Source organism: Salvelinus fontinalis, chromosome 2 (genome assembly GCF_029448725.1).
Source record: "Salvelinus fontinalis isolate EN_2023a chromosome 2, ASM2944872v1, whole genome shotgun sequence".
Classification (NCBI taxonomy): Eukaryota; Metazoa; Chordata; class Actinopteri; order Salmoniformes; family Salmonidae; genus Salvelinus; species Salvelinus fontinalis.
The window spans coordinates 9,608,695-9,636,684 of NC_074666.1; the positions used below are offsets into that span (position 1 = coordinate 9,608,695).

The 27,990-nt window shown below is 44.0% G+C and overlaps 1 protein-coding gene across 1 annotated transcript; it reads right to left on the reverse strand.

Annotated features, from left to right (window-relative positions):
• Positions 1 to 56: 56 nt before the first annotated feature.
• Positions 57 to 27,976, reverse strand: LOC129811463 (transcription factor TFIIIB component B'' homolog). Its single transcript, XM_055862797.1, is given in 20 exon segments — positions 57 to 116; positions 278 to 2,540; positions 2,745 to 2,781; positions 5,107 to 5,238; positions 5,818 to 6,238; positions 7,983 to 8,095; positions 10,437 to 10,650; positions 10,741 to 10,795; positions 10,927 to 11,163; positions 11,424 to 11,561; positions 11,662 to 11,716; positions 16,634 to 16,728; positions 16,854 to 16,987; positions 17,104 to 17,253; positions 17,356 to 17,421; positions 17,528 to 17,631; positions 26,254 to 26,748; positions 26,751 to 26,973; positions 27,256 to 27,484; positions 27,701 to 27,976. Coding segments are annotated over 18 exon segments (4,230 nt in total). The 5' UTR covers positions 27,453 to 27,484; positions 27,701 to 27,976; the 3' UTR covers positions 57 to 116; positions 278 to 1,176.
• Between the last annotated feature and the right edge of the window lie 14 nt (positions 27,977 to 27,990).

Consider the following 27,990-nt stretch of genomic DNA (forward strand, 5'->3'; position numbering starts at 1 on the left):
AGCACATTTCCACACGCAACCAGACATCTGTGGTAGGAATACAATTAATGAATTACCTGGGTAGCATCAATGATGTCAGTAAGGGGGGTGACTTGGTGAATCAGCTGTATTTTCTCCTATGAATACAAACATCAAAGGCACACAGATCAGACACACATTCTAAAAGCACATTACAGTAATGCAACCGGAAGACAATCAGACATTTTTGTTGGAACACATTTATTTGTAAAATAGCACTTATGGCTAAACTAATAGCTGATATTTATAATAACTTTACCTGGGTAACATCAATGATGTCAGTAAGGGGGATGACTTGGTGAATCTGTTGTATTTCCATGGGAACCTCATCAGCCTCCTCTGGTGTTTGAACTTCAGCGCAATGTCTCTGGACCTCAGAGCTGGGCCTGGTAGCCTCAACATGTGGTATCTGGACCTCAGAGCTGGGCCTGGTAGCCTCAACATGTGGTATCTGGACTTCAGAGCTGGGCCTGGTAGCCTCAACATGTGGTGTCTGGAATTCAGAGCTGTGCCTGGTAGCCTCAACATGTGGTGTCTGGAATTCAGAGTTGGGCCTGGTAGCCTCAACATGTGGTGTCTGGAATTCAGAGCTGGGCCTGGTACCCTCATCATGTGGTGTCTGGAATTCAGAGTTGGGCCTGGTAGCCTCAACATGTGGTATCTGGAATTCAGAGCTGTGCCTGGTAGCCTCAACATGTGGTGTCTGGAATTCAGAGTTGGGCCTGGTAGCCTCAACATGTGGTGTCTGGAATTCAGAGCTGGGCCTGGTACCCTCATCATGTGGTGTCTGGAATTCAGAGTTGGGCCTGGTAGCCTCAACATGTGGTGTCTGGAATTCAGAGCTGGGCGTGGTAGCAGCATCTGGTGTCTGGGCTACAGGGCAGTTTCTGCTTTCTGGTACCTGGGATGAAGTGCGTGTGGCGGATCTAGCGGTGCGATCCAAGTTGGGTTTGGGTTTAGGTAAACGGGCTCTGCGGGTTGGAGGACCAGCCTGTTTGGGCTGGTCTGAGTCTGATGTTCCTGACTGAGACCCTACAGCACTGAGGGAGGAGGAAGTATATTCCTTTGGGCCATCGCAACCTTTCTCCTCTTCTGATGACCTTCAGAGGTGACTCTGGGACTGGGGCTCTGGTTCTGCGTGTACCTGGGCCTGGCTGCTCAAGATTTGGGATGGGCTGTGGTTCTGAGAGTGTGTTTGTGATGGTATCCAGTGTGGGCTGGGGTGGTTCTGACTGTGTGGTGGTATTTAGTGTGGGCTGGGGTGGTTGTGACTGTGTGGTGGTATTTAGTGTGGGCTGGGGTGGTTCTGACTGTGTGGTGGTATTTAGTGTGGGCTGGGGTGGTTCTGACTGTGTGGTGGTATCTAGTGTAGGCTGGTGGTGTTTCTGACTGTGTGGTGGTATTTAGTGTGGGCTGGTCTGGTTCTGTGTGCGTAGTAATATTTTGTCTACACTGTGGCTTTGAATGGGCTACTCTGGTCCTCTGAATGGGCTGTGGTTCTCTGTGTGTGATGATATTTGCAGTGCGCTGTGGGTTGGAGTGTGTGGTACTTCTCTGTTTGGGCTGTGGTTCTGACTCTGTGGTAATACTCTCGGTAGGCAGTGGTGGTTCTGTGGTGATATTCTTGGATGGCTGTGGTTTTGAGGATGCAGTGATATTCAGCATAGGCTGTGGTGGTGGTTCTGATTGTGTGATGGTATACTGTGGTGGTTTTGGCTGTGTGGTAATACTTTCTGTAGGATGTGTTGGTTTGGGTTGTGTGGTCCTGGCAGCCAGGCCCATGTTGGGTTTGACCTTAGGGAAGCGGCTCCTCCTGGTCTGTGAGGTCGTCTGCTGCTTGAACACTTCTGAACATAATTTCACATAAGAGGCGTGTCCAATAACAGTTCCCTCCCCATGTCTGAGAGGCTCCTCCTCTGCAGGTGTGGTTTCCTGAGTTGGCTCGTCACTGCTCTGAGGCACTTGGGCAGAAGCTGTGCTCGTGGTGAATCGGACAGAGGCTGTTGTCGTGGTGATTGGGACAGAGGATGTTGTTGTGGTGACGGGGACAGAGGCGGTTGTTATGGTAACTGGAATACAGGCGGTTGTCCTGGTAACTGGGACAGAAGCTGTCGTTATGGTGACAAGGACAGAGGCTGCTGTCTTAGTGACTGGGACAGAGGCTATTTTTGTTGTCGTGGTGACTGGGACAGATGTGGTTGTTGTCATAGCGACTGCAACATAGGCTGATATCTTGGAGACTGGGATAGAGGCTGTTGACCTGGCAACAGGGACAGAATCCTCAGCAGTCAGGGATGCCTCAGTGACCCAAAGGTTAGGGGTCAGAGATTCAGAAGGAGTAGTGCTAGTTTGTGATTGGTCAGCGGGCTGTGATGACATCTGGTACTGTTGTTCCTCATTGGAACATTCTTCAGTGATGAAATCATCTGCTGCAGTGCAGGCCTCAGCAGGCTGAGACAGGTGGGTGAGATTGCCGATGGCCAGTAAGGTTCTAGCTGCCTCGTTGTAGCTCTCCTCAGACACTAGAACACAGAGGAGAGAGACTGTTTAACGTTCTATAGTTAGTGCTGAGAGGTAGATCAGATACTGGAACACAGACCGAGGAGAAGAGAAGAGAGAGACTGTTAAATTAACACTCTATAGTTAGTGGATAGAGGGAGAAAGGTTTTTGACTGTTTTACTAAAGAGGATGCAATAGATATCAGCTCTTGAAATGACCAACCAACCTTCCATGTTATCTGGAGACAGGAAGTCAATTACATCCTAGAATGAAGAGAAGAAAAAACAAATTGGCCTCATAAGAGATCCACAATCTGGAGCAAAATAGCTGAAGTGTTTGAACCAGGTGGGTGCTTGACCCAGTGACCTTAATATAACACTGAGGCCTTGTGGTAAGTGCTATATAAATGAAATGTGATATTATGACAAAACATAGTATAACAACATGGCTGAAGCAGGGATGGTTGTGATGTTCAGCGCATTCGGGAAAGTATTCTGACCCCTTGACTTGTTCCACATTTTGTTACGTTACAGCCTTATTCTAAAATGGATAAAAAAGATATATAAAACAATCTTCAATCTACACACAATACCCCATAATGACAAAGCAAAAACAGTTTTTAGAATTTTTTTCTCACATTTATTAAAAATAATAAACAGAAATACCATATTTACATAAGTATTCAGAGCCTTTGCTATGAGACTCAAAATTGAGCGCAGGTGCATCCTGTTAACATTTATCATCCATGTCAGAGCAAAAAACAAGCCATGAGGTTGAAGGAATTGTCCGTAGAGCTCAGAGACAGGATTGTGTCGAAGGCATAAATATGGGGAAGGGTACCAAAACATTTCTGCAGCATTGAAGGTCCCCAAGAACAAAGTGGCTTCCATCATTCTTAAATGGAAGAAGTTTGGAACCACCAAGAGTTCCTAGAGCTGGCCGCCCGGCCAAACTGAGCAATTGGGGGAGAAAGGCATTGGTCAGGGAGATGACCAAGAATTCAACGGTCACTCCGACTGAGCTCAAGAGTTCCTCTGTTGAGATGGGATAACTTTCCAGAAGGACAACCATCTCTGCAGCACTCCACCAATCAGACCATTATGGTAGATTGGCTAGACAGAAGCCACTCCTCAGGAAAAGGCACATGACAGCCTGCTTGGAGTTTGCCAAAAAGGACCTAAAGGACTCTCAGACCATGAGAAACAAGATTCTCTGGTCTGATGAGACCAAGACTGAACTCTTTGGCCTGAATGCCCAGCGTCACATCAGGAAGAAACCAGGCACTGCTCATCACCTGGCCAATACCATCCCTACAGTAAAGCATGGTGGTGGCTGGGAGGGACTGGGAGATTAGTCTGGATCGAGGGAAACATGAACGGAGCAAAGTACAGAAAGATCCTTGATGAAAACCTGCTCCAGAACGGTCCTGCTCTCAGGACCTCAGACTGGGGCGAAGGTTCACCTTCCAACAGGACAACGACCCTAAGCACACAGCCAAGACAACGCAGGAGTGGACAGGTCTCTGAATGGCCTTGAGTGGCTCAGCCAGAGTCTGGACTTGAACCCGATCAAACATCTCTGGAGAGACCTGGAAATAGCCGTGCAGCAACGCTCCCCATCCAACCTGACAGAGCTTGAGAGGATCTGCAGAGAAGAATGGGAGAAACTCCACAAATACAGGTGTGCCAAGCTTAGCGTCATACCCAAGACTCAAGGCTGTTTTCGCTGCCAAAGGTGCTTCAACAAAGTACTGAGTAAAGGGTCTGAATAATTATGTAAATGTGATATTAAATTTGTAGAACATTTCTAAAAACCTGTTTTGATTTTCATTATGGGGTAGTCTGTGTAGATTAATGATGGGGAAAAAATGATTTAATACATTTTAGAATAAGGTTGTAACGTAACATAATGTGGAAAAAGTCAAGGGGTCCGAATACTTTCCAAGGCACTGTATAGGAGGGGTCTTCAACCTTTTCTTGTCATCATACATTAGCAAAAGCATATTTTTTTCACGTCTTGTCTTATCATTAGGTGAATGATAATGGCAAGGAGAAGTAATCAACATTTAAAAATGAATAGATTTGGTAGACAATGAAAAACTATTTTGACCTCCCCACATAATAACTGGAAGAGGAAGTATACTGTAGGTCCAAACTCCAACATTTTAGCTAGAAAAGTAACTCCAGACACATTTCTGCCAGAAGCAGCTGTTTAAAACAGAGGTTAGCAATGTGCTGGCAAAAAAAAAGCACACCAGCAGCACTTGCCACACTGGTAGCCTATTGACTGGTAGCCTATTGATTGGTAGCCTATTAGCAGAGACTTTGAAAAAGCACATGTCAGTTACTCCAGTGAGTGTAATTGACTCCAGTGAGTGTAACTAACTCCAATGAGTGTAATTGGCTCAATATTAGGAGTTGAGAAATAAAGTTGACATAAAAAAACATATTCATAAAAAATATATATTTAAAAATCCAGTTTATTTATAATTTTTTATGTGGACCCCCTGCAGTACCCCCCGGTTGAATACTCCTGACGTATAGGGAAACACATTTTGTCCACACAAGACAGGGCACACGATGACTTACTACTAACAGGTCCAACTGATGTTCACAGGGCACTGTGCCCATTTCACCCTGCGCCTGATCGCATGACAAGTCAGGACAGAATGCATCCTGGGATAGAGCCAGGATGTCAGGCAGATTGGTGGCGATATCAAGCTGTGAGTGGAGGAGAGGAGGACAGGGAGGAAGGTTAAAGGATGGAAAAACCATGCATGATAAAACTGATAATAAACTAATAAAAATACATACAAAGGGAAGGTTGTGGTGCATTTAAAAGTTTAGGATAACTAAAGCAGCTTTGTGAATAGCAAGTCAGAGAGTGAATGAATGGGTAAACCAATGGGGGTATTTCAGATTTGTCATTATGGGGTATTGTGTGTAGATTGATGAGGGAAAAAAACAATTGAATCCATTTTAGAATACGGCTGTAACGCAACAAAATGTGGAAAAAGTCAAGGGTCTAAATACTTTTCCAACTATAAATTAACCCAAAAAATAACTACAAATACATAGGTGAGTCCATTATGAGAAGATCTACATCCCCAGGACTGTAGACTCTGTCACCCCTTTCACACCATTGAGCCAATCTATATCGCACTGTGCTGGCATTGATATTTTATTTTCACCTTGCCCTTTCTAGTACGGTTCTAGCAATTATGGTGGATGCGTAACCAGGCCAGCGCTGTACATGTCGGCTCAGTAGTATGAAAATGGTATGTGTGTCACCACTCTCACCTCTTCCATGTTCTCCTCAACCTCTGTGGCGACGGGTTGTGGCGAGCGAAGGCTCATAGGAGCAAACGCTTGCGCCTGGTTCTCCTCCCCGGAACTTGTGGGATTGTGGTGGTCTTCCTGGGCCTGTGCCTCCTCTTTCTGTTCTCTTCCTCCCTCCTCATCATCATCTTCAGACTGGGAGGCCCTCAGGGTTATCAGCTTGGGTTTCCGGGCCACTGATTGGCCCTTCCTAACTGGCAGGGCGGGGCCAGGTTTGATTTTGGCCCTTCTGGTTGGTGGTTTGGCTTTCAGCTTGGTGGATGAGGAGGAAGTGGATGGGGATCCGTTTGAGGCAGGAGCGGGGGCAGAGTCAGACGGCGAGTCCCCCTCCTCCTTTGCAGGGTAATTCAGGAGCTGTGTCTTTTGGGGTATTCTACCATACCTGAAATACACAAACAAACAGTTAGATTGCGCACTACAATTCATAGCTGTGACCTTCTACAGTGTGTGTGTGTGTGTATATATATATATATATATATATATATATATATATATATATACACACACAGTTGAAGTCGGAAGTTTACATACACCTTAGCCAAATACATTTAAACTCCGTTTTTCACAATTCCTGACATTGAATCATAGTAAAAATTCCCTGTCTTAGGTCAGTTAAGATCGCCACTTTATTTTAAGAATGTGAAATGTCAGAATAATAGAAGAGAATGATTTGTTTGAACTTTTAGTTCTTTCATGACATTCCCAGTGGGTCAGAAGTTTACATACACTCAATTAGTTTTTGATAGCATTGCCTTTAAATTGTTAAACTTGGGTCAAACGTTTCAAGTAGCCTTCCACAAGCTTCCCACAATAAGTTGGGTGAATTTTGGCCCATTCCTCCTGACAGAGCTGGTGTAACTGAGTCAGTTTTGTAGGCCTCCTTGCTTGCATGTGCTTTTTCAGTTCTGCCCACAGATTTTCTAAATGATTGAGGTCAGGGCTTTGTGATGGCCACTCCAATACCTTGACTTTGTTGTCCTTCAGCCATTTTGTCACAATTTTGGAAGTATGCTTGGGGTCATTGTCCATTTGGAAGACACATTTGTGACAAAGCTTTAACTTCCTGACTGATGTCTTGAGATGTTGCTTCAAAATATCCACATAATTTTCCTACCTCATGATGCCATCTATTTTGTGAAGTGCACCAGTCCCTCCTGCAGCAATTCACCCCCACAACATGATGCTGCCATCCCCGTGCTTCACGGTTGGGATGGTGTTCTTTGGCTTGCAAGTCTCCCCATTTTTCCTCCAAACATAACAATGGTAATTATGGCCAAGCAGTTCTATTTTTGTTTCATCAAACCAGAGGACATTTCTCCAAAAAGTACAATCTCTGTCCCCATATGCAGTTGCAAACCGTAGTCTGGCTTATTTATGGCGGTTTTGGAGCAGTTGCTTCTTCCTTGCTGAGCGGCCTTTCAGGTTATGTCGATATAGGACTCGTTTTACTGTGGTTGCAGATACTTTTATACCTGTTTCCTCCAGCATCTTCACAGGGTCCTTTGCTGTTGTTCTGGGATTGATTTGCACCTTTCACACCAAAGTACTTTCATCTCTAGGAGACAGAACGCGTCTCCTTCCTGAGCGGTATGACGGCTGCGTGGTCCCATGGTGTTTATACTTGCGTACTATTGTTTGTACAGATGAAAGTGGTACCTTCAGGCATTTGGAAATTGCTTCCAAGGATGAACCAGACTTGTCTGCAATTTGTTTTCTGAGGTCTTGGCTGATTTCTTTTGATTTTCCCATGATGTCAAGCAAACAGGCACTGAGTTTGAAGTTAGGCCTTGAAATACATCCACAGGTACACCTCCAATTGACTAAAATTATGTTAATTAGCCTGTCAGAAGCTTCTAAAGCCATGACATAATTTTCTGGAATTTTCCAAGCTGTTTTAAGGCAGTCAACTTAGTGTATGTAAACTTCTGACCCACTGGAATTGTGATACAGTGAATTATAAGTGAAATAATCTGTCTGTAAACAATTGTTGTCATGCTCAAATTAGATGTCCTAACCAATTTGCCAAACTATAGTTTGTTAACAAGAAATTTGTGGAGTGGTTGAAAAACTAGTTTTAATGACCCCAACTTAAGTGTATGTAAACTTCCGACTTCAACTGTACCTACCTGGTGGATTTGATGGGTTTATCGTTGGCTTCTTCCTCCTCTTCCTCAGATGAAGAGACATCACCAGCTTTCTTCTTCTTTTGACTGACTTTCGACGAAGCAGCTTTATCAACCTGAAAGTGAGTTAAAGTAGGGGTTGGACAGTACTATCTGAGTTGATAGAATGTTACAAATAGTTTAAATTAATAAGGAAAATAAACAATTGTGTGTGAGCTGTAATGTCAAAATTGGCTATATTGCTACATTTCATTAAAACAAAAATGTGCTTTATGGTCTTAATTTAAGGTTAGGCATTAGGGTTAGCAGTGTGGTTAAGGTTAGGTTTAAAATCAGATTTTATGACTGTGGCTGTGTCAGCTAGTGACGACTCTGCAGAGCTGCCTCCATGATATAAACTGACCAGGTGAATCCAGGTGAAACCTATGATCCCTTATTGATGTCACTTGTTAAATCCACTTCAATCAGTGTAGATGAAGGGGAGAAGACATGTTAAAACCTCTTAAAGATCCCGTAGGATCGGTGTCCCTATACCGTGACGGTTGTTGCTAACGTGCGCTAATGTGACTAGAATGATGTTGTAAGTAACAGCAAACTTAAATTCTTGTTCATCTAACTGCACTGTCCAATTTACAGTACCGGTAGCTATTACAGTGAAATGCCATGTTATTGTTTGAGGAGAGTGCACAACAACAAAAAACTTTATCACGGCAACTGGTTTAATACATTCACCTCTGAAGGTAAGTAATGTACTTACATTCAGTAATCTTGCTCTGATTTATCATTCTGAGTGTCCCAGAGATAGTTTTGTTTGATAAAATATATTTTTTATTTTCAAATGTAAGGACTGGGTTCTGCAGTTTGACCCCACTGCTGTCTCTGGCTCCACACCCACCCCGCCATCTAGATGTGTTTTTTCTATAGGGAAGCTAATGATCCATCATGTATGACATTCCTGGGAGTGTGTAAACTTAATTTTTGTATGTTTTCTATAGTGTCACAAGCCGGCTCATAGCCTGTGACAACAATGAGGGGACACGAACAACAGGTATAGGCCAATTTAAAAGTGTTCTTTATTATTAAACAAACTATTAACTTTAAACTAAGAAACAGGAATGAGGTGTGGAAGTATCAGAATGTAAGGTGTATGTAAAGTGCATGGGTGCATGAATATGTGTGTGTGAACATGACTGAGTGAAAACTATGCAAAACTAAAAAGGAACAAACAAATCATGAGCATACCTGGAGGAGCAGAGAGAGAGAGAGAGAGCAAGAGTGATTAGTGACAGCTTTATACCCTGAGCCCAGGTGGCTCCAATCACTAACGACCCTCCTCTGCCTGCAGGAGGAACCACCCCCTGCACGGCAGAGGAGGAGCCGTGACAATAGTTATGTACTTGAAGATGTATCAATTGACCAATTCGGCCAGACTTGATAGAAAATATTGTGCAGTATTGCACAACTTTGCACACACACTGCTGTCATCTGGTGGCCAAAATCTAAATTGCTCCTAAACTCCTGTATGATATTATGGCCTTTCTCTTGCATTTCAAAATGATGGGGAAAAAAATTGAAAGTGCATGTTTCTTGTTTGCATTATCTTTTAACAGATCTAATGTGTTATATTCTCCTCCATTAATTTCACATTTCCACAAACTTCAAAGTGTTTCCTTTCAAATGGTATCAAGAATATGCATATCCCTGCTTCAGGTCGTGAGCTACAGGCAGTTAGATTTGGGTATGTCATTTTAGGCGAAAATTTAAAAAAAGGGTCAGATCTTTAAAAGGTTATTAAATAATGATTTTTAAGCCTTGAGACAATTGAGACATGTAATGTGTATGTGTTCCATTTAGAGGGTGAATGGGCAAGACAAAATATTGAAGTGCCTTTGAATGAGGTATGGTAGAGGGTGCCAGGCACACCGGTTATGGGTCAAGAACTGCAACACTGCTGGGTTTTTCACACTCAACAGTTTCCCGTGTGTATTAACAATGGTCCACCACCCAAAGGACATCCAGCCAATTTGAAACAACTGTGGGAAGCATTGGAGTCAACATGGGCCAGCATCCCTGTGGAACGCTGTCGACACCTTGTAGTCCAATCCCATTATGAATTGAGGCTGTTCTGACGGCTAAAGGGGTGCAACTCAATATTAGGAAGGTCTTCTTAACGTTGTGTACACTCAGTTTATATGTTTTATTGTCACATACACCAGATAGGTGCAGGGAAATGGGTTGTTTTACAGGGTCAACCATAGTAGTACGGAGCTCCTGGAGCATATTAGGGTTAAATGTCTTGCTCAAGGGTTACTAGCCCAACACTCTAACCGCTAAGCTATCTGCCGCCCTGAAACATTATATGACCACAGGAACATTTCTATCCACGATGATGTTGACGAGAATATAAGCTCTATTTGCTGTCTTAAATTAGGTTTTCCTCCCAACACAAAGACCAACCTGTTCCTTAGAAACTCCTTCTTCAGTGTTCTCCTCCTCCACAGGTGTGGGCCCATCTTTATCTTTAGGCTTGGTCTTGGGATGCAGGCCTCTCTGGCCCCACTTCCTCCCCAGGTTAGGGAGAGGTCTCTGGGGTCGACCACGGGACAGCTGGGCTGGTTTGATCTCCACATGACCCTTGTCTCCTTCCACTGGCCCTTCCGCTTGCTTTGAACTAATACAAAAATACATTATAGAGATATCTCAGCACGTAACACTTGTTTCCTATCCTATAGTGAACTTGTTTCCAAACTGCACATGTTACCTTTCAGCAGGTGACTGGTCCTCAGGTACTTCACCTTCCGGTACTCCAGCCTCTTCTGAGGAAGCAGAGGACACAACAATGTCAGTAAATAAGACAAGATCCTTAGTTACTAGATATTGTGTATTTTAATTGAGTTATATGGCTACTGTGAAAAGCACTGCTGAAGTCATGGTGGTTCTACTGCACCTTGATCATTTGCTACCAGGTTGCTGCTCTTCTTTTTCTTTCCATACATTGCTTTTTTAGGGGAGGACTCTCCTCCATCCTTCCTTTTGCGTTTTCTCTTGGGGGAGGTGGAGTCAGCGGCAGTTGTGTTCCCTACGTTAGAGACGTTCTCCTTCTCTCCCTCCACCTCGTCGCTGTCCATCTCCGCATCTGACCTCTCCTCCTCCACGTCACTCAGCTGATTCGCTGCTTTCTTTTCTGATGGACAGAAAGCAGAGAGATATTTAAACCCATACAGAACGCAAGGATGGCTAGCGAGTGAGGCTGAAGACATTACTACCCTCTTAATATGAACTATGACCAAGAAATCACATCACTTTCACCAGATAACATGGGAGAGAGATGCCATATGAGATGCAACACATAGCAAATCCACTCTGAGAAATTCAGGCATTGACTTGTGGTGGAACTCCCTACACGACCAATACGAAGTAGACAAGGAAATGTATCTTAGTTACCTTTTGGTTTTCTCTTATTTTTCTTGATCACTTTCTTGTCCGTGGGGGACTTGTTGTTTTTGTTACTCTTCGCCTCGATGCCCAAGATCTTCTCCAAGAGGCTTGTGAAGAACTCCAGATCCAGCCTACGCTTCTCCTCTGAACAGAGAAAATACCATAATGCGTTTGATTCCCCAATCCCATCTATAATGACTAAGTATAGTAATATGCTTCTGATAAAATAGTTTTCCAAAATTACTGAAGGCCTTGTCTATCCTCCAGCTGTTTGCTCTCTCCTCTTTCTTAAACTTGTTCTGAAAGATAAAAAACCAGGAGACCAAATGATAAGCCTGCAGTAACACAACCATGCCTAGTACAGTTTTAAAGTGATACAGCCCAACCTACAGTATTTGATGAGTAAAGCAAATATCTTAAGAATATCAGTGATTTCTTATTTTTTTTTTTATTTTTTTTTATTTAACCTTTATTTAACCAGGTAGGCAAATTGAGAACACGTTCTCATTTACAATTGCGACCTGGCCAAGATAAAGCAAAGCAGTTCGACACATACAACAACACATAGTTACACATGGAGTAAAAACAAACATATAGTCAATAATACAGTGAAAAAGATAAAAAAAATAAGTCTATATACAATGTGAGCAAGTGAGGTGAGATAAGGGAGGTGAAGGCAAACAGATATATGTATAAATAAATAAAAATATAAAAGGCCATGGAGGCGAAGTGAGTACAACACAGCAAGTAAAATAAAAACTAAAAAAAACACTGGAATGGTTGGTTTGCATTGGAAGAAAGTGCAAAGTAGAGACAGAAATAATGGGGTGCAAAGGAGCAAAATAAATTAATAAATAAATACAGTAGGTAAAGAGGTAGTTGTTTGGGCTAAATTGTAGATGGGTTATGTACAGGTGCAGTAATCTATGAGCTGCTCTGACAGCTGGTGCTTAAAGCTAGTGAGGGAGATAGGTGTTTCCAGTTTCAGAGATTTTTGTAGTTCGTTCCAGTCATTGGCAGCAGAGAACTGGAAGGAGAGGCGTCCAAAGGAAGAATTGGTTTTGGGGGTGACTAGAGAGATATACCTGCTGGAGCGCGTGCTACGGGTAGGTGCTGCTATGGTGACCAGCGAGCTGAGATAAGGGGGGACTTTACCTAGCAGGGTCTTGTAGATGACCTGGAACCAATGGGTTTGGCGACGAGTATGAAGCGAGGGCCAGCCAACGAGAGTGTACAGGTCGCAGTGGTGGGTAGTATATGGGGCTTTGGTGACAAAACGGATGGCACTGTGATAGACTGCATCCAATTTATTGAGTAGGGTTTTGGAGGCTATTTTGTAAATGACATCACCGAAGTCGAGGATTGGTAGGATGGTCAGTTTTACAAGGGTATGTTTGGCAGCATGAGTAAAGGATGCTTTGTTGCGGAATAGGAAGCCAATTCTAGATTTAACTTTGGATTGGAGATGTTTGATGTGGGTCTGGAAGGAGAGTTTACAGTCTAACCAGACACCTAGGTATTTGTAGTTGTCCACATATTCTAAGTCAGAGCCGTCCAAAGTAGTGATGTTGGACAGGCGGGCCGGAGCAGGCAGCGATCGGTTGAAGAGCATGCATTTGGTTTTACTTGTATTTAAGAGCAGTTGGAGGCCACGGAAGGAGAGTTGTATGGCATTGAAGCTCGCCTGGAGGGTTGTTAACACAGTGTCAAAAGAAGGGCCAGAAGTATACAGAATAGTGTCGTCTGCGTAGAGGTGGATCAGAGAATCACCAGCAGCAAGAGCGACATCATTGATGTAAACAGAGAAGAGAGTCGGTCCAAGAATTGAACCCTGTGGCACCCCCATAGAGACTGCCAGAGGCCCGGACAACAGACCCTCCGATTTGACACACTGAACTCTATCAGAGAAGTAGTTGGTGAACCAGGCGAGGCAATCATTAGAGAAACCAAGGCTGTCGAGTCTGCCAATGAGGATGTGGTGATTGACAGAGTCAAAAGCCTTGGCCAGGTCAATGAATACGGCTGCACAGTATTGTTTCCTATCGATGGCGGTTACGATATCGTTTATGACCTTGAGCGTGGCTGAGGTGCACCCATGACCAGCTCTGAAACCAGATTGCATAGCGGAGAAGGTGTGGTGTGATTCGAAATGGTCGGTAATCTGTTTGTTGACTTGGCTTTCGAAGACCTTAGAAAGGCAGGGTAGGATAGATATAGGTCTGTAGCAGTTAGGGTCAAGGGTGTCCCCCCCTTTGAAGAGGGGGATAACCGCAGCTGCTTTCCAATCTTTGGGTATCTCAGACGACACGAAAGAGAGGTTGAAGAGGCTAGTAATAGGGGTGGCAACAATTTCAGCAGATAGTTTTAGAAAGAAAGGGTCCAGATTATCTAGCCCGGCTGATTTGTAAGGGTCCAGATTTTGCAGCTCATTAAGAACATCAGCTGACTGTATTTGGGAGAAAGAGAAATGGGGAAGGCTTGGGCGAGTAGCAGAGGGGAGGGCAGTGCTGTTGTCCCGGGTAGGGGTAGCCAGGTGGAAAGCATGGCCAGCCGTAGAAAAATGCTTATTGAAATTCTCAATTATAGTGGATTTGTCGGTGGTGACAGTGTTTCCTATCTTCAGGGCGGTTGGAAGCTGGGAGGAGGTGTTCTTATTCTCCATGGACTTTACGGTGTCCCAGAACTTTTTTGAATTTGTGTTGCAGGAAGCAAATTTCTGCTTGAAAAAGCTAGCCTTGGCTGTTCTAACTGCCTGTGTATATTGGTTTCTGGCTTCCCTGAAAAGTTGCATATCACGGGGGCTGTTCGATGCTAATGCAGAACGCCATAGGATGTTTTTCTGTTGGTTAAGGGCAGTCAGGTCAGGAGAGAACCAAGGGCTATATCTGTTCCTGGTTCTAAATTTCTTGAATGGGGCATGCTTATTCAAGATGGTGAGGAAGGCATTTTTAAAAAATGACCAGGCATCCTCTACTGACGGGATGAGATCAATATCCTTCCAGGATACCCCGGCCAGGTCAATTAGGAAGGCCTGCTCGCTGAAGTGTTTCAGGGAGCGTTTGACAGTGATGAGTGGAGGTCGTTTGACCGCTGACCCATTACGGATGCAGGCAATGAGGCAGTGATCGCTGAGATCTTGGTTAAAAACAGCAGAGGTGTATTTGGAGGGCAAGTTTGTTAGGATGATATCTATGAGGGTACCCGTGTTTACGGAATTGGGGTGGTACCTGGTAGGTTCATTAATAATTTGTGTGAGATTGAGGGCATCAAGCTTAGATTGTAGGGTGGCTGGGGTGTTGAGCATGTTCAAATTTAGGTCGCCTAGCAGCACGAGCTCTGAAGATAGATGGGGGGCAATCAGTTCACATATAGTGTCCAGAGCACAGCTGGGGGCAGAGGGTGGTCTATAGCAGGCGGCAACGGTGAGAGACTTGTTTTTAGAGAGGTGGATTTTTAAAAGTAGAAGTTCAAATTGTTTGGGAACAGACCTGGATAGTATAACAGAACTCTGCAGGCAGTCTTTGCAGTAGATTGCAACACCGCCCCCTTTGGCCGTTCTATCTTGTCTGAAAATATTGTAATTGGGGATAAAAATGTCTGAATTTTTGGTGGTCTTTCTAAGCCAGGATTCAGACACGGCTAATACATCCGGGTTGGTAGAGTGTGCTAAAGCAGTGAACAAAACAAACTTAGGGAGGAGGCTCCTAATGTTAACATGCATGAAGCCAAGGCTATTACGGTTACAGAAGTCATCAAAAGAGAGCGCCTGGGGAATAGGAGTGGAGCCAGGTACTGCAGGGCCTGGATTCACCTCTACATCACCAGAGGAACAGAGGAGAAGTAGGATAATAGTACGGCTAAAAGCTATGAGAATTGGTCGCCTAGAGCTACCAGAGCAGAGAGTAAAAGGAAGTTTCTGGGGGCGATAAAATAGTTTAAAGGAATAATGTACAGACAAAGGTATGGTAGGATGTGAATACAGTGGAGGTAAACCTAGGTATTGAGTGATGATGAGAGAGATCTTGTCTCTAGAAACATCATTGAAACCAGGTGATGTCATCGCATATGTGGGTGGTGGAACTGCAGGGTTGGATATGGTATAGAGAGCAGGGCTAGAATCTCTACAGTGAAATAAGCCAATAAACACTAACCAGAACAGCAATGGACAAGGCATATTTACATTAAGGAGAGGCAAGCTTAATCGAGTGATAAATAAGGGTCCAGTGAGTAGAGGTTGGTTGGGGTCGTGGCGATCCAGACAGCCGGCCGGGTATATGGCTATCGGTAGCAGCATAGGATGGAGGTCTGTTTGTAGATACCTCGTGCGTTTCCGTCGGTAGGTTCCGTGTAGTGGGGTTTTGTTCAGATAGCAGCCGATAAGACAGCTAACGATTAGCGGGCCTCAGGTGAGCGTTCAGGTAACGCCGGGACGGAGGTGCCGGTTGGATAAATCCCTCGGGCAGATAACGTCGGCAGTCAGTCGTGAAGGCCCGGTGGGGTTCCGTATCTGCAGCAGCAACAAAGAAGCGGGTCCGGATGGTGATGGAACTCCTCAGCTGGCTAGCTCCAGCATGATTTGAGTTAGCTCCGGGGTCGACGTAAGCCAATAGTCACACGGTATGCAGCTAGCTAGCTGCGAAATCAAGGTGCAAAATAGAGGCTGAGGCTGCGGTTGGAATCCGGGGAAACTGAGAGAAAAAAAGTCCCGGAATGCTCCGGTCCGAGTCGCGTTGCACTAAAGTGCCGGTAGATTATCGAGCTAGAGGAATAGCTGATGACCGCAAAACGTGGGCAGCTGAAACACCAACGCTAGCCAGCAAACCGGCTAATTTCGGGGCAGCTACAGATTAGCTTCTGGCTAGCTATCGGAGTAGCTTCTGGATTAGCTTTCAGGCTAGCTTCTGAATTAGCCCCTGGCTATCTTCCACGATGGATTTTCAGATTGAGGTGAATAGTACTTATTGTAATTGGTGAAGCGGGTTGCAGGAAAGCTTTTGCAGGAAAGCTTTTGTAGTTGAGTTCTTGGATAATAAAATAAATAAAAGATATGTGAAGAAAAGGTGTAAATATATATATATACAGGACACGACACGACAACACGGAAAAATACGTCTGAACTGCTAAGCTACCTTAGAACTTATGAGGCTAATAATTAGAATATTCTATTGTATACAGGAAATATTGAGACTATCATAGCGTATACAGGAAATATATACCTTGATCTCAATGCGACCGCGGTGAGGAAACAGCTGTCCAATCATAGAGAAGTCTGTTCCCACCATATTGATAGCCAGGAAGAACATGTCTGTCTCTGATGAAACACACATTTGGTTTAAGTAAGACTTTTGGTTTCAATGTGCAGAAACAAATGCAGATTGCCTAGTTGTGCATGATGTGGGAGTACACATCAGATACCAAGTGGTTGTCATACTGTACCTTTGTTGGACCAGGGTTTGACGTATGTCCCTTTCCTAAAGCTAGAGTAGGTGGTTGTGGAGCCACGCTCAAAGATTGGGTCTCCATCATCAGCTGGATTTGGCCCTTTCTGCCTCAGGACCTCTACCGTCAAACTGGAGGACACACCCACACCAAGTCAGGTAACATGGCTCACACTGATTAGTCATGATAACGGGCAAGTGGCTATTGAAGTCAAAAGGAAACGTAGAAAGCTTATTTAAACACGGACCTCTCCTCATTGATGATCAGAGACCCGTCCTCTGCCACCCTCACTCGCGGCACAATCACCCCATCGTTAGCGTCAACATCATCCTCATCTTCATCCCTCTGGCTTGCTGTCTCAGCCGGGGCCTCTGGCGTTGGGGGCCTCGCAGGTGACCTGTGGGGGACAGAGATGGTAGTTTAAGTTGGGTTAAACAGCAAAGCACACCTCTTTATATTGTGTGATCCATTCCACTTCCATTGTAATCTGCCTACTTACTCTTCTCTTGAGGGGGTGAGAGGCAGAACAGTCTGGTTCTCCCTCTGTTCCTCTTCCAGATAGGACCTGATAGGAACACACAACACAGGGATCTTAGGGCTCAGAAAAACCCTCTTAACACAGATTATACTGTATAGAACCCACACGGAAGGAAGCCTATATATAACCTTACGTCATGGGGTTGGTATCAGGCAGGTAGTATAGGAGATCTCTCGTGGTCATTTTAGAGGGATCCAGCGTATATTCACTCAAACACACCTTGGCTTTCCTCAGTTTCTGCACATTGAAAACATTACACGGTTATATTCAGTGGAGCAATAAAGAGATATCTTTAAAATGTATACATTATATGATTATTATTATCTTGACAGATTACTTTGCTGCCATCTAGCATCTGGAAATAGTGACAGCAACCACTGATTTAACTGAGAATCTCTAGGCTACTAAACTCAGCAAAAAAAGAAACTTTCCTGTGGAATGGTCGTTAAGACACTAACAGTAGGTAATTAAGGTCACAGTTATGAAAACTTAGGACACTAAAGAGGCCTTTCTACTGACTCTGAAATACACCAAAAGAAAGCTGCCCAGGGTCCCTGCTTATCTGCGTGAACATGCCTTAGGCATGCTGCAAGGAGGCATGAGGACTGCAGATGTGGCCTGGGCAATAAATTGCAATGTCCTTACTGTGAGACGCCTAAGACAGCACTACAGGGAGACAGGACGGACAGCTGATCGTCCTCGCAGTGGTAGACCAAATGTAACAACACCTGCACAGGATCGGTACATCAGAACATCACACCTGCGGGACAGGTACAGGATGGGAACAACTGCCCGAGTTACACCAGGAATGCACAATCCCTTCATCAGTGCTCAGACTGTCCGCAATAGGCTGAGAGAGGCTGGACTGAGGGCTTGTAGGCCTGTTGTAAGGCAGGTCCTCACCGGCAACAACGTCGCCTATGGGCACAAACCCACCGTCGCTGGACCAGACAGGACTGGCAAAAAGTGCTCTTTACTGACAAGTCAGGGTTTTGTCTCACCAGGTGTGATGGTCGGATTCGCGTTTATCGTTGAAGGAATGAGCGTTACACCGAGGCCTGTACTCTGGAGCAGGATCGATTTGGAGGTGGAGGGTCCGTCATGGTCTGGGGCGGTGTGTCACAGCATCATCGGACTGAGCTTCTTGTCATTGCAGGCAATCTCAACGCTGTGCGTTACAGGGAAGACATCCTCCTCCCTCATGTGGTACCCTTCCTGCAGGCTCATCCTGACATGACCCTCCAGCATGACAACGCCACTAGCCATACTGCTCGTTTTGTGCGTCATTTCCTGCAAGACGGGAATGTCTGTGTCCTGCCATGGCCAGCGAAGGGCCCTGATCTCAATCCCATTGAGCATGTCTGGGACCTGTAGGATCGGAGGGTGAGGGCTAGGGCCATTCCCCGTAGAAATGTCCGGGAACTTGCAGGTGTCTTGGTGGAAGAGTGGGGTAACATCTCACAACAAGAACTGGCAATTCTGGTGCAGTCCACGAGGAGGAGATGCACTGCAGTACTTAATACAGCTGATGGCCACACCAGATACTAACTGTTACTTTTGATTTTGACCCCCCCCCTTTGTTCAGGGACACATTATTCCATTTCTGTTAGTCACATGTCTGTGGAACTTGTTCAGTTTGTGTCTCAGTTGTTTATTTTTTTGCTGAGTTTATATAGACCAGGGATGGGCAACACTGAACAAAAAAAGAAGCGCAACATGTAAAGTGTTGGTCCCATGTTTCATGAGCTGTAATAAAAGATCCCAATGTTCCATATGCCCAAAAACATATTTCTCTCAAATGTTGTGCACAAATTTTGTTTACATAAAAGATGTCCAAAAGCTGAACAACATATGCACATCCAGGTACTTTCCGCAGGTGCTGGAGTTTTAGGCAAACTCATGGAAAACAGAAAGGAAAAATGGCACACACTGCTGCACATGCTCCCAGGTGATTTTATTGTAACAAAGTTTCGACCCTTAGGTCTTCATCAGGCATCCAGCCAGTGTAAGGCGTTTTCCTTTCTGTTTTCCTGTAATACTGTAAAACATCCCAGAAATTTTCCACACACACAAAAATATTCTTTCTCTCAAATTTGGTGCAGAAATGTGTTTACATCCCTGTTAGTGAGTATTTCTCCTTTGCCAAGAGAATCCATCCACTTGACAGGTGTGGCATATCAAGAAGCTGATTAAACAGCATGATCATTACACATACAGGTGCACCTTGTGCTGGGGACAATAAAAGGCCCCTCTAAAATGTGCAGTTTTGTCGCACAACTCAATGCCTCAGATGTCAAGTTTTGAGGGAGCTTGCAATTGGCATGCTTACTGCAGAAACATCCACCAGAGCTGTTGCCAGATAATTTAATGTTAATTTCTCTACCATAAGCCGCCTCCAATGTTGGTTTAAAGAATTTGGCAGTACGTATAACCGGCCTCACAACCGCAGACCACGTGTATGGTGTTGTGTGGCCAAGTGGTTTGCTGATGTCACCGTTGTGAACAGAGTGCCCCATGGGGTTATGGTATGGGCAGGCATAAGCTATGGACAACGAACACCATTGCATTTTATTGATGGCAATTTGAATGCACAGAGATACCGTGCCGAGAACCTGAGGCCCTTTGTCATGCCATTCATCCGCCGCCATCACCTCATGTTTCAGCATGATAATTCACAGTCCATGTCACAAGGATGTGTACACAATTCCTGGAGTCTGAAAATGTCCCAGTTCTTCCATGGCCTGCATAGTCAACATTCATGTCACCTATTGAGCATGTTTGGGATGCTGTGGATGAACGTATACGACAGCGTGTTCCAGTTCCCACCAATATCCAGCAACTTCTCATAGTCATTGAAGAGAAGTGGGACAACATTCTTACAGGCCACAATAAACAGCCTGATCAACTCTATGCGAAGGAGATATGTCGTGGTGCATGAGGAAAATGGTGGTCACAGCAGATACTGACTGGTTTTCTGATCCACACCTAGGGTTGCAAAAGGTCGGAAACTTTCCGGTAAATTTACAGCATTTTCTGTACATTTTCCATGGGAAGTTAAGCCCTGGGAGTTTTGGGAATTTTGCTTAAATTCATCCATACATGTTTCATTTGAAAACATGTATCTTAAAAATGTGATGTTTCATCTAACTGCTTAACTATTTATCTTTACATGGAATTGTATTTGTTGTTTTTATTCCTATTTTTTTCCTAATCTTTACAGGAAATTGCCACGGGCACTGTCTGATGTGTGGAGACATTTCACTGCAGCTAATGTAGAAGGAAAAGCTGTGTACATTTGCAAATACTGTGCCAAATCATATGTTAAGAATGCAACAAAGATGCAGAATCATCTGGCCAAGTGCATAAAGTTCCCTCAGCGCTTACAATAAGAAACCTCTGACAAAAGTCCCTCTACTTCTATTCGAGGTGAAAATGTGAATCAGACACCTTATCGACAGCAACAGCTCATGGTCCTCCTGGAATCAGACGTTTTTTTGACTCAATAGAGGAACTTAGTCAGAGAAATGCTGATGAAAGTCTTGCTCGAGCTGTATATGCAACTGGTTCACCCCTGATGCTCACAGGCAATGTGTAATGGAAGAGATTTCTGAATGTTCTACGCCCAGCATACACCCCTTCAACCAGATATGATTCATATACTCAATTACTGGATGCAGAGTTCAACAGAGTTAAAGTGAAGGTCAAGCAAATCATAGAGAAAGCAGACTGTATTGCAATCATCTCTGATGGGTGGTCGAATGTTCGTGGGAAAGGAATAATTAACTACATCTCCACCTCTCAACCAGTATTCTACAAGAGCACAGACACAAGGGACAACAGACACACCGGTCTCTACATTGCAGATGAGCTGAAGGCAGTCATCAATGACCTTGGACCACAGAAGGTATTTGCACTGGTGACAGACAATGCTGCGAACATGAAGGCTGCTTGGTCGAAAGAGGAGTCCTACCCTCACATCACAACCATTGGCTGTGCTGCTCATGCATTGAATCTGCTCCTCAAGGACATCATGGCACTGAAAACAATGGGTACATTCTACAAGAGAGCCAAGGAAATGGTTAGGTATGTGACGGGTCTTTAAGTTTTGCATCAATCTACCTCACCAAGCAAAGTGAGAAGAATAAGAGCACCACATTAAAGCTGCCCAGCAACACCTGTTGGGGTGGTGTTGTCATCATTGTTGACAGTCTCCTGGAGGGGAAGGAGTCTCTCCAAGAAATGGCTATATCACAGTCTGCCGATATTGAACAGCCCCATCAAGAGGATCCTCCTGGATGATGTATTTTGGGAGAGTGGTAAGCAGCCTGAAACTCCTGAAACCTATAGCAGTAGCCATTGCACGGATTGAGGAAGACAATGCCATCCTGTCTGATGTTCAGACTCTGCTTACAGATGTAAGAGAAGAAATCCGTACTGCCTTGCCCACTTCACTGTTGCTCCAAACAGAGGAAACTGCAGTTCTGAAATACATCAAAAAGCATGAAGAATTCTGCCTGAAGCCCATACACGCCGCAGTGTACATGTTGGACCTCAAGTATGCTAGCAAGAGCATCCTGTCTGGTGCAGAGATCAACAAGGCCTATGGTGTCATCACTACCATGTCTCGCCACCTTGGCCTGGATGAGGGCAAGGTTCTTGGCAGTATGACGAAGTACACTTCCAAGCAAGTGCTTTGGGATGGAGATGCAATATGGCAGTCGTGCCAACATATCTCATCAGCCACCTGGTGGAATGGACTTTGTGGATCTGAGGCTCTTTCCCCTGTTGCCTCCAAATCCCACCGCCTCAGAGCGCAACTGGTCCTTGTTTGGGAACACACACACCAAAGCACCAACAGGCTGACCAATACAATACAAAGGTTGAAAAATTGGTGGCCATCCGGGAAAATGTGAGGCTTTTTGAGCCTGACAACGAGCCATCCTCAACAAGGTTGGAAAGTGACAGTGAAGATGAGGCCTCAGAGTCTGATGTTCAAGAGGTGGACATTGAAGAGGTCCAGGGAGAAGACATGAAAGCCTGAGAGGAAGACAACCAAAGCTTTAGTTTCTAGACTATCATTTTACAGATGTATGTTGAAAATGTTTTTGGGAGATGCGATGGATCATTGGGAACCATTCAATATTCCCTTTTTTTTGTTCAGTGAAATCATCCCATGTGAAGAGTCAACTCATTTAATTAAGGATTTTTTTATTTATTGGAGGGTTTAATCATTTGCAATTATGTCTACTTATAATAAGGTAAACGGTTTATGTTTCTGTCTCCATATGATATGGTAAATATATCCAATACAAAAAACATCTACATTTAAATGGTAGTAATATTAATTTGCATATATTTCCGTTAATTCCCACGGAAAGTTTCCATCTCTGAATATTCCCCAAAATGTGCAACGCTATCCACACTAGAGGTCGACCAATTAATCGGAATGGCCGATTAATCGGGGCCGATTTCAAGTTTTCATAACAATCGGAAATCGGTATTTTTGGGCACCGATTTGCCTTTTTTTTTTTTTTTTTACACCTTTATTTATTCTTTATTTAACTAGGCAAGTCAGTTAAGAACACATTCTTATTTTCAATGACGGCCTAGGAACGTTCTGCCTCGACAGATTTTTAACCTTGTCTGCTCTGGGGATCCAATCTTGCAACCTTACAGTTAACTAGTCCAATGCTCTAACACCTGATTACATTGCACTCCACGAGGAGCCTGTCTGTTACGCGAATGCAGTAAGCTAAGGTAAATTGCTAGCTAGCATTAAACTTATCTTATAAAAAACAATAAATCAATGACTGTCATTGCTCCAATGTGTACTTAACCATAAACATCAATGCCTTTCTTAAAATCAATACACAAGTATATATTTTTAAACCTGCATATTTAGCTAAAAGAAATCCAGGTTAGCAAGCAATATTAACCAGGTGAAATTGTGTCATTTCTCTTGCGTTCATTGCACGCAGAGTCAGGGTATATGCAACAGTTTGGGCCGCCTGGCTCTTTGCGAACTAATTTGCCAGAATCTTACGTAATTAAGACATAACATTGAAGGTTGTGCAATGTAACAGGAATATTTAGACTCATGGATGCCACCCGTTAGATAAAATAGGGTACGGAATAAACGTTTTGTTTTCGAGGTGATAGTTTCTGGATTAGTCAAAGGTATATGGTTTAGAGAGAAATAGTTGACGCGTTATAATTCCTGTAATAACTTGCGGCTGTACTTGAAAGGGGTTCCTTCGTTATTTTACCGTTCATGTCTTCCATAGAGAATGTCTTGATCTACTTCAAATAAGGTCTGTGTTTCGCAGAGGAGCAGACTGACAGGGGACCATGCAGACAAGCTCTGCTTTCTCCACTACAACCCAAAACTTCTTAACTGGGAATATTGAAGACCCATGAAAGCTGGTGGTTCATTTTAACATATGTTCTCATGTTATTTGAGACTAAATTGATTTTATTTATGTATTATATTAGGTTAAAATAAGTGTTCATTGTTCATTCAGTATTGTTGCAATTGTCATTTTTACAAAAATGTGTGTGTCTGTGTATGATATATATATATATATATATATATATATATATATATATATATATATATATATATATATATATATTTATTTGTTTAAAATCGGCCAATTAATCGGTATCGGCTTTTTTTGTCCTCCAATAATCGGCATCGGTATCGGCGTGGAAAAATCATAATCGGTCGACCTCTAATCCACACCCTTACCTTTTTAATGTATCTGTGACCAACTGATGCATAGCTGTATTCCCATTCATGTGAAATCCATAGATTAGCGACTAATGAATTGATTTCAATTGACTGATTCCCTTATATGAACTATAACTGTCAGGGGGGACTGTCGGGGTTGTGCATCAGCAGTCACTCAATTAGCCCATGTCAGCAAAAAAAAATATTTATTGGTAAATTAGTCTAGCGGCCAGCAATCTAAACCTGTACTAAGCATGGTCGAATTATCAAACGGGGTGTGGCCCATTGATCATCAGTAATCAAATTAAGACCTGCTAACATTTACCTCCACACTATGGCAAAATGTGTAGAATTGCAGGAAATTTACTTTAAAACATATTCTCTTTTCACTGTGTGTGTGGGGGGGGGGGGGGGGGGGGGTACACAGACCCATGAGCCACTGCAGCCCCTCATGATGAGTTGTTTTTTTGTGGCCCCACCCCGCGTCAAAATTGCCTATCCCTAATATAGACATAGTACAGTTGAAGTCGGAAGCTTCCATACACCTTAGCCAAATACATTTAAACTCAGTTTTCCACAATTCCTGACATTTAATCCTAGTGAAAAGTCTGTCTTAGGTCAGTTAGGATCACCACTTTAATTTTAAGAATGTGAAATGTCAGAATAATAGTAGAGAGAATGATTTATTTCAGCTTTTATTTCTTTCATCACATTCCCAGTGGGTCAGAAGTTTACATGCTACCAAACACTAATTGAGTGTATTGCCTTTAAATTGTTTAACTTGGGTCAAACGTTTCAGGTAGCTTTCCACAAGCTTCCCACAATAAGTTGGGTGAATTTTGGCCCATTCCTCCTGAAAGAGCTGGTGTAGCTGAGTCAGGTTTGTAGGCCCCCTTGCTCGCACACACTTTTTCAGTTCTGCCAACACATTTTCTGTAGGATTGAGGTGAGGGCTTTGTGATGGCCACTCCAATACCTTGACTTTGTTGTCCTTAAGCCATTTTGACACAACTTTGGAAGTATGCTTGGGGTCATTGTCCATTTGGAAGACACATTTGCGACCAAGCTCTAACTTCCTGACTTATGTCTTGAAATGTTGCTTCAATATATCCACATAATTTTCCTTCCTCATCATAGTAACTATTTTGTGAAGTGCACCACTCCCTCTTGCAGCAAAGCACTCCCACAACATGATGCTTCCATCCCTGTGCTTCACGGTTGTGATGGTATTCTTCGGCTTGCAAGCCTCCCCCTTTTTACTCCAAACATAACTATGGTCATTAGGGCCAAACAGTTCTATTTTTGTTTCATCAGACCAGAGGACATTTCTCCAAAAAGTACGATCTTTGTCCCCATGTGCAGTTGCAAACCGTAGTCTGGCTTTTTTATGACGGTTTTGGAGCAGTGTCGATATAGGACTTGTTTTACTGTGGATATAGATACTTTTGTACCTGTTTCCTCCAGCATCTTCACAAGGTCTTTTGCTGTTGTTCTGGGAATGATTTGCACTTTTCGCACCAAAGTACGTTCATCTCTAGGAGACAGAACGCGTCTCCTTCCTGAGCGGTATGACGGCTGCGTGGTCCCATGGTGTTTATACTTGCGTACTATTGTTTGTAGAGATGAACGTGGTACCTTTAGGCGTCAATTAGCCTATCAGAAGCTTTTAAAGCTATGACATAATTTTCTGGAATTTTCCAAGCTGTTTAAAGGCACAGTCAACTTAGTGTAGGTAAACTTCTGACCCACTGGAATTGTGAAACAGTGAATTATAAGTGAAATAATCTGTCTGTAAACAATTGTTGGAAAAATTACTTGTGTCATGCACAAAGTAGATGTCCTAACCGACTTGCCAAAACTATAGTTTGTTATAACAAGAAATCTGTGGAGTGGTTGAAAAACGAGTTTTAATGACTCCAACCTAAGTGTATGTAAACTTCCGACTTCAACTGTATGTGTTGGAGGTACACTAAGTGCTTCGCTTAACCTATCAATTTGCAATAATAATCCTACATGCTCTGCAGAGTCTGTGCTATCAAACATGCATCATGGGTTAACTTCACAAGATTATATTATCAAGCCTTAATCTCTGAACTAAAGAAAATCAGTGAGACTGAAACCAATCTCACCTTTTCCTTGTTCATCTCCTGTCTCAGCAGTTCTCTGAGCTGCCGGGCCTTGGCCAGCCTCTGCAGGTCCGTTGGGTCATTCAGGAACCTGCTAAGCCTGGACTTCCCTGGTGCCAACCCGGTGAGCCCAACAGACCTGGCTACCAGAGTCATAGCTCTCTCAGATACTGAGATACCCTCTTTGTGTGAAAGGGAGGATGATGGGACATTCTCTGATGGAGTGAATGGAGCTTTAATGGCTGGTGTTTTTTTTGAGAGATCTAATTGGATGCTGCCTTTGTCTTGTTTGGTGAGCTGTGAGGATGTTTCCTCCTTGTTTGCTGCCTGCAGGGTCTGTTTTGGCGGGGATGAGTAATGCACTGCCTGCTTCCCCAGTGGGGGGGTTGTTGTCTCAGGGGCTGGGGAAGATGGGGACAGGGGGCTGGGTTTGGGCTGTACTTTGGCCTGCCTACTACCTCCAGAGGGCCTCCGCCTTGGGTATCTCATGCCCTGTGGGGTCCAGCATCTGTCTCGCTGCGGGCCCCTGGAGCCTCAGGGGCTGGGGTCTCAGTGCCCGCTCTCACAGGGCACTTGGAGGTCCGGGGGAAGGAGAGGGTGAGGGCCGGGGTTGCGCCCGCCCGGGGTATGCCAAGGTTTGGTATGAAAGAGAACCTCTTCCTCCTTTGAATACTGTCTGATGGGGTGCCACTGGAAGCCTCAGCATTTGGGTCTTCATCATCCCTATACCAAAAGACAAAAAGATCAGAAACAATGCTGACAATCAAGGAATACGTGAGCAGCCACACAGTCAGTGGATGGTTGTTGGGAAAGTAGCAAGTTACTCATGTGTATAACCCATGTTACCTTGAACAGTTCTAAATTATACAACAATTATAAATCCTATGAGAGGTTACGAACCTCCAGAACCAGCTCTGACTGCTGGCCAGCAGCAACTAATCATTGACAAATGTTGCTGTAAAAGGGACTATAATACATTTGATTTAATGACAGACTTTTCCTCACTCTCTGGGTGTGGTGGACTCTGTGGAAGTTTCTGGTACTACAGTAGTGGTGGTGTCCACCTCCTGGCTTCCTGCCTGGGAAGAAGCCTCGGTGGCCTGGGACGATGGAGGAGTGTCTTGGGAGGAGGCTGGGACTGCTGGGCCTCTGCCTGCCGGCCTGACGTTGGGCCGAACACTGATCCTGGATCTGCGGACCATTCTGTCCTACTGCAGAGAGAGACTGTGACAGTCTGCACCAGAAAACGTATAGTGAGATACAGACATCTGATAAAGTAATTGCATTATCTTGCTAGCTAGCTAGCATTTGTTATAACAGAATAGTAACGGCGAAAGAGCATTATTATTAGCATAATATAAGTTCTACGCCTAGGAAAGCAATGTAGCAATATAGCTAATACTAACTTCCTCTTCTCCAAATAAGTATCATGATCAATACAAATACAAACCTCGTGATTAAATTCCTTTTTTAGAGATATATTCCATATGTTTGACGTTTTATTCCAAATTTAGCGCCCATGAACACACTACCCCGCCATGATGTTTTCGGTGACGTCGAATGTAATTCGTGATGGGGATTAGGGGAATAGTAGTTTTGTAACAATAGAGTTTGACCAAATGTCACAGTTTCTAAACCGGGAGGCGCAACATCGCGAGACTTCTGGGAATGCTTGCGAAACAGACCAAACAGACCATTCTTCTTCGATGGGGTTTACCGGCGGTAGGCATCAAATGTTAA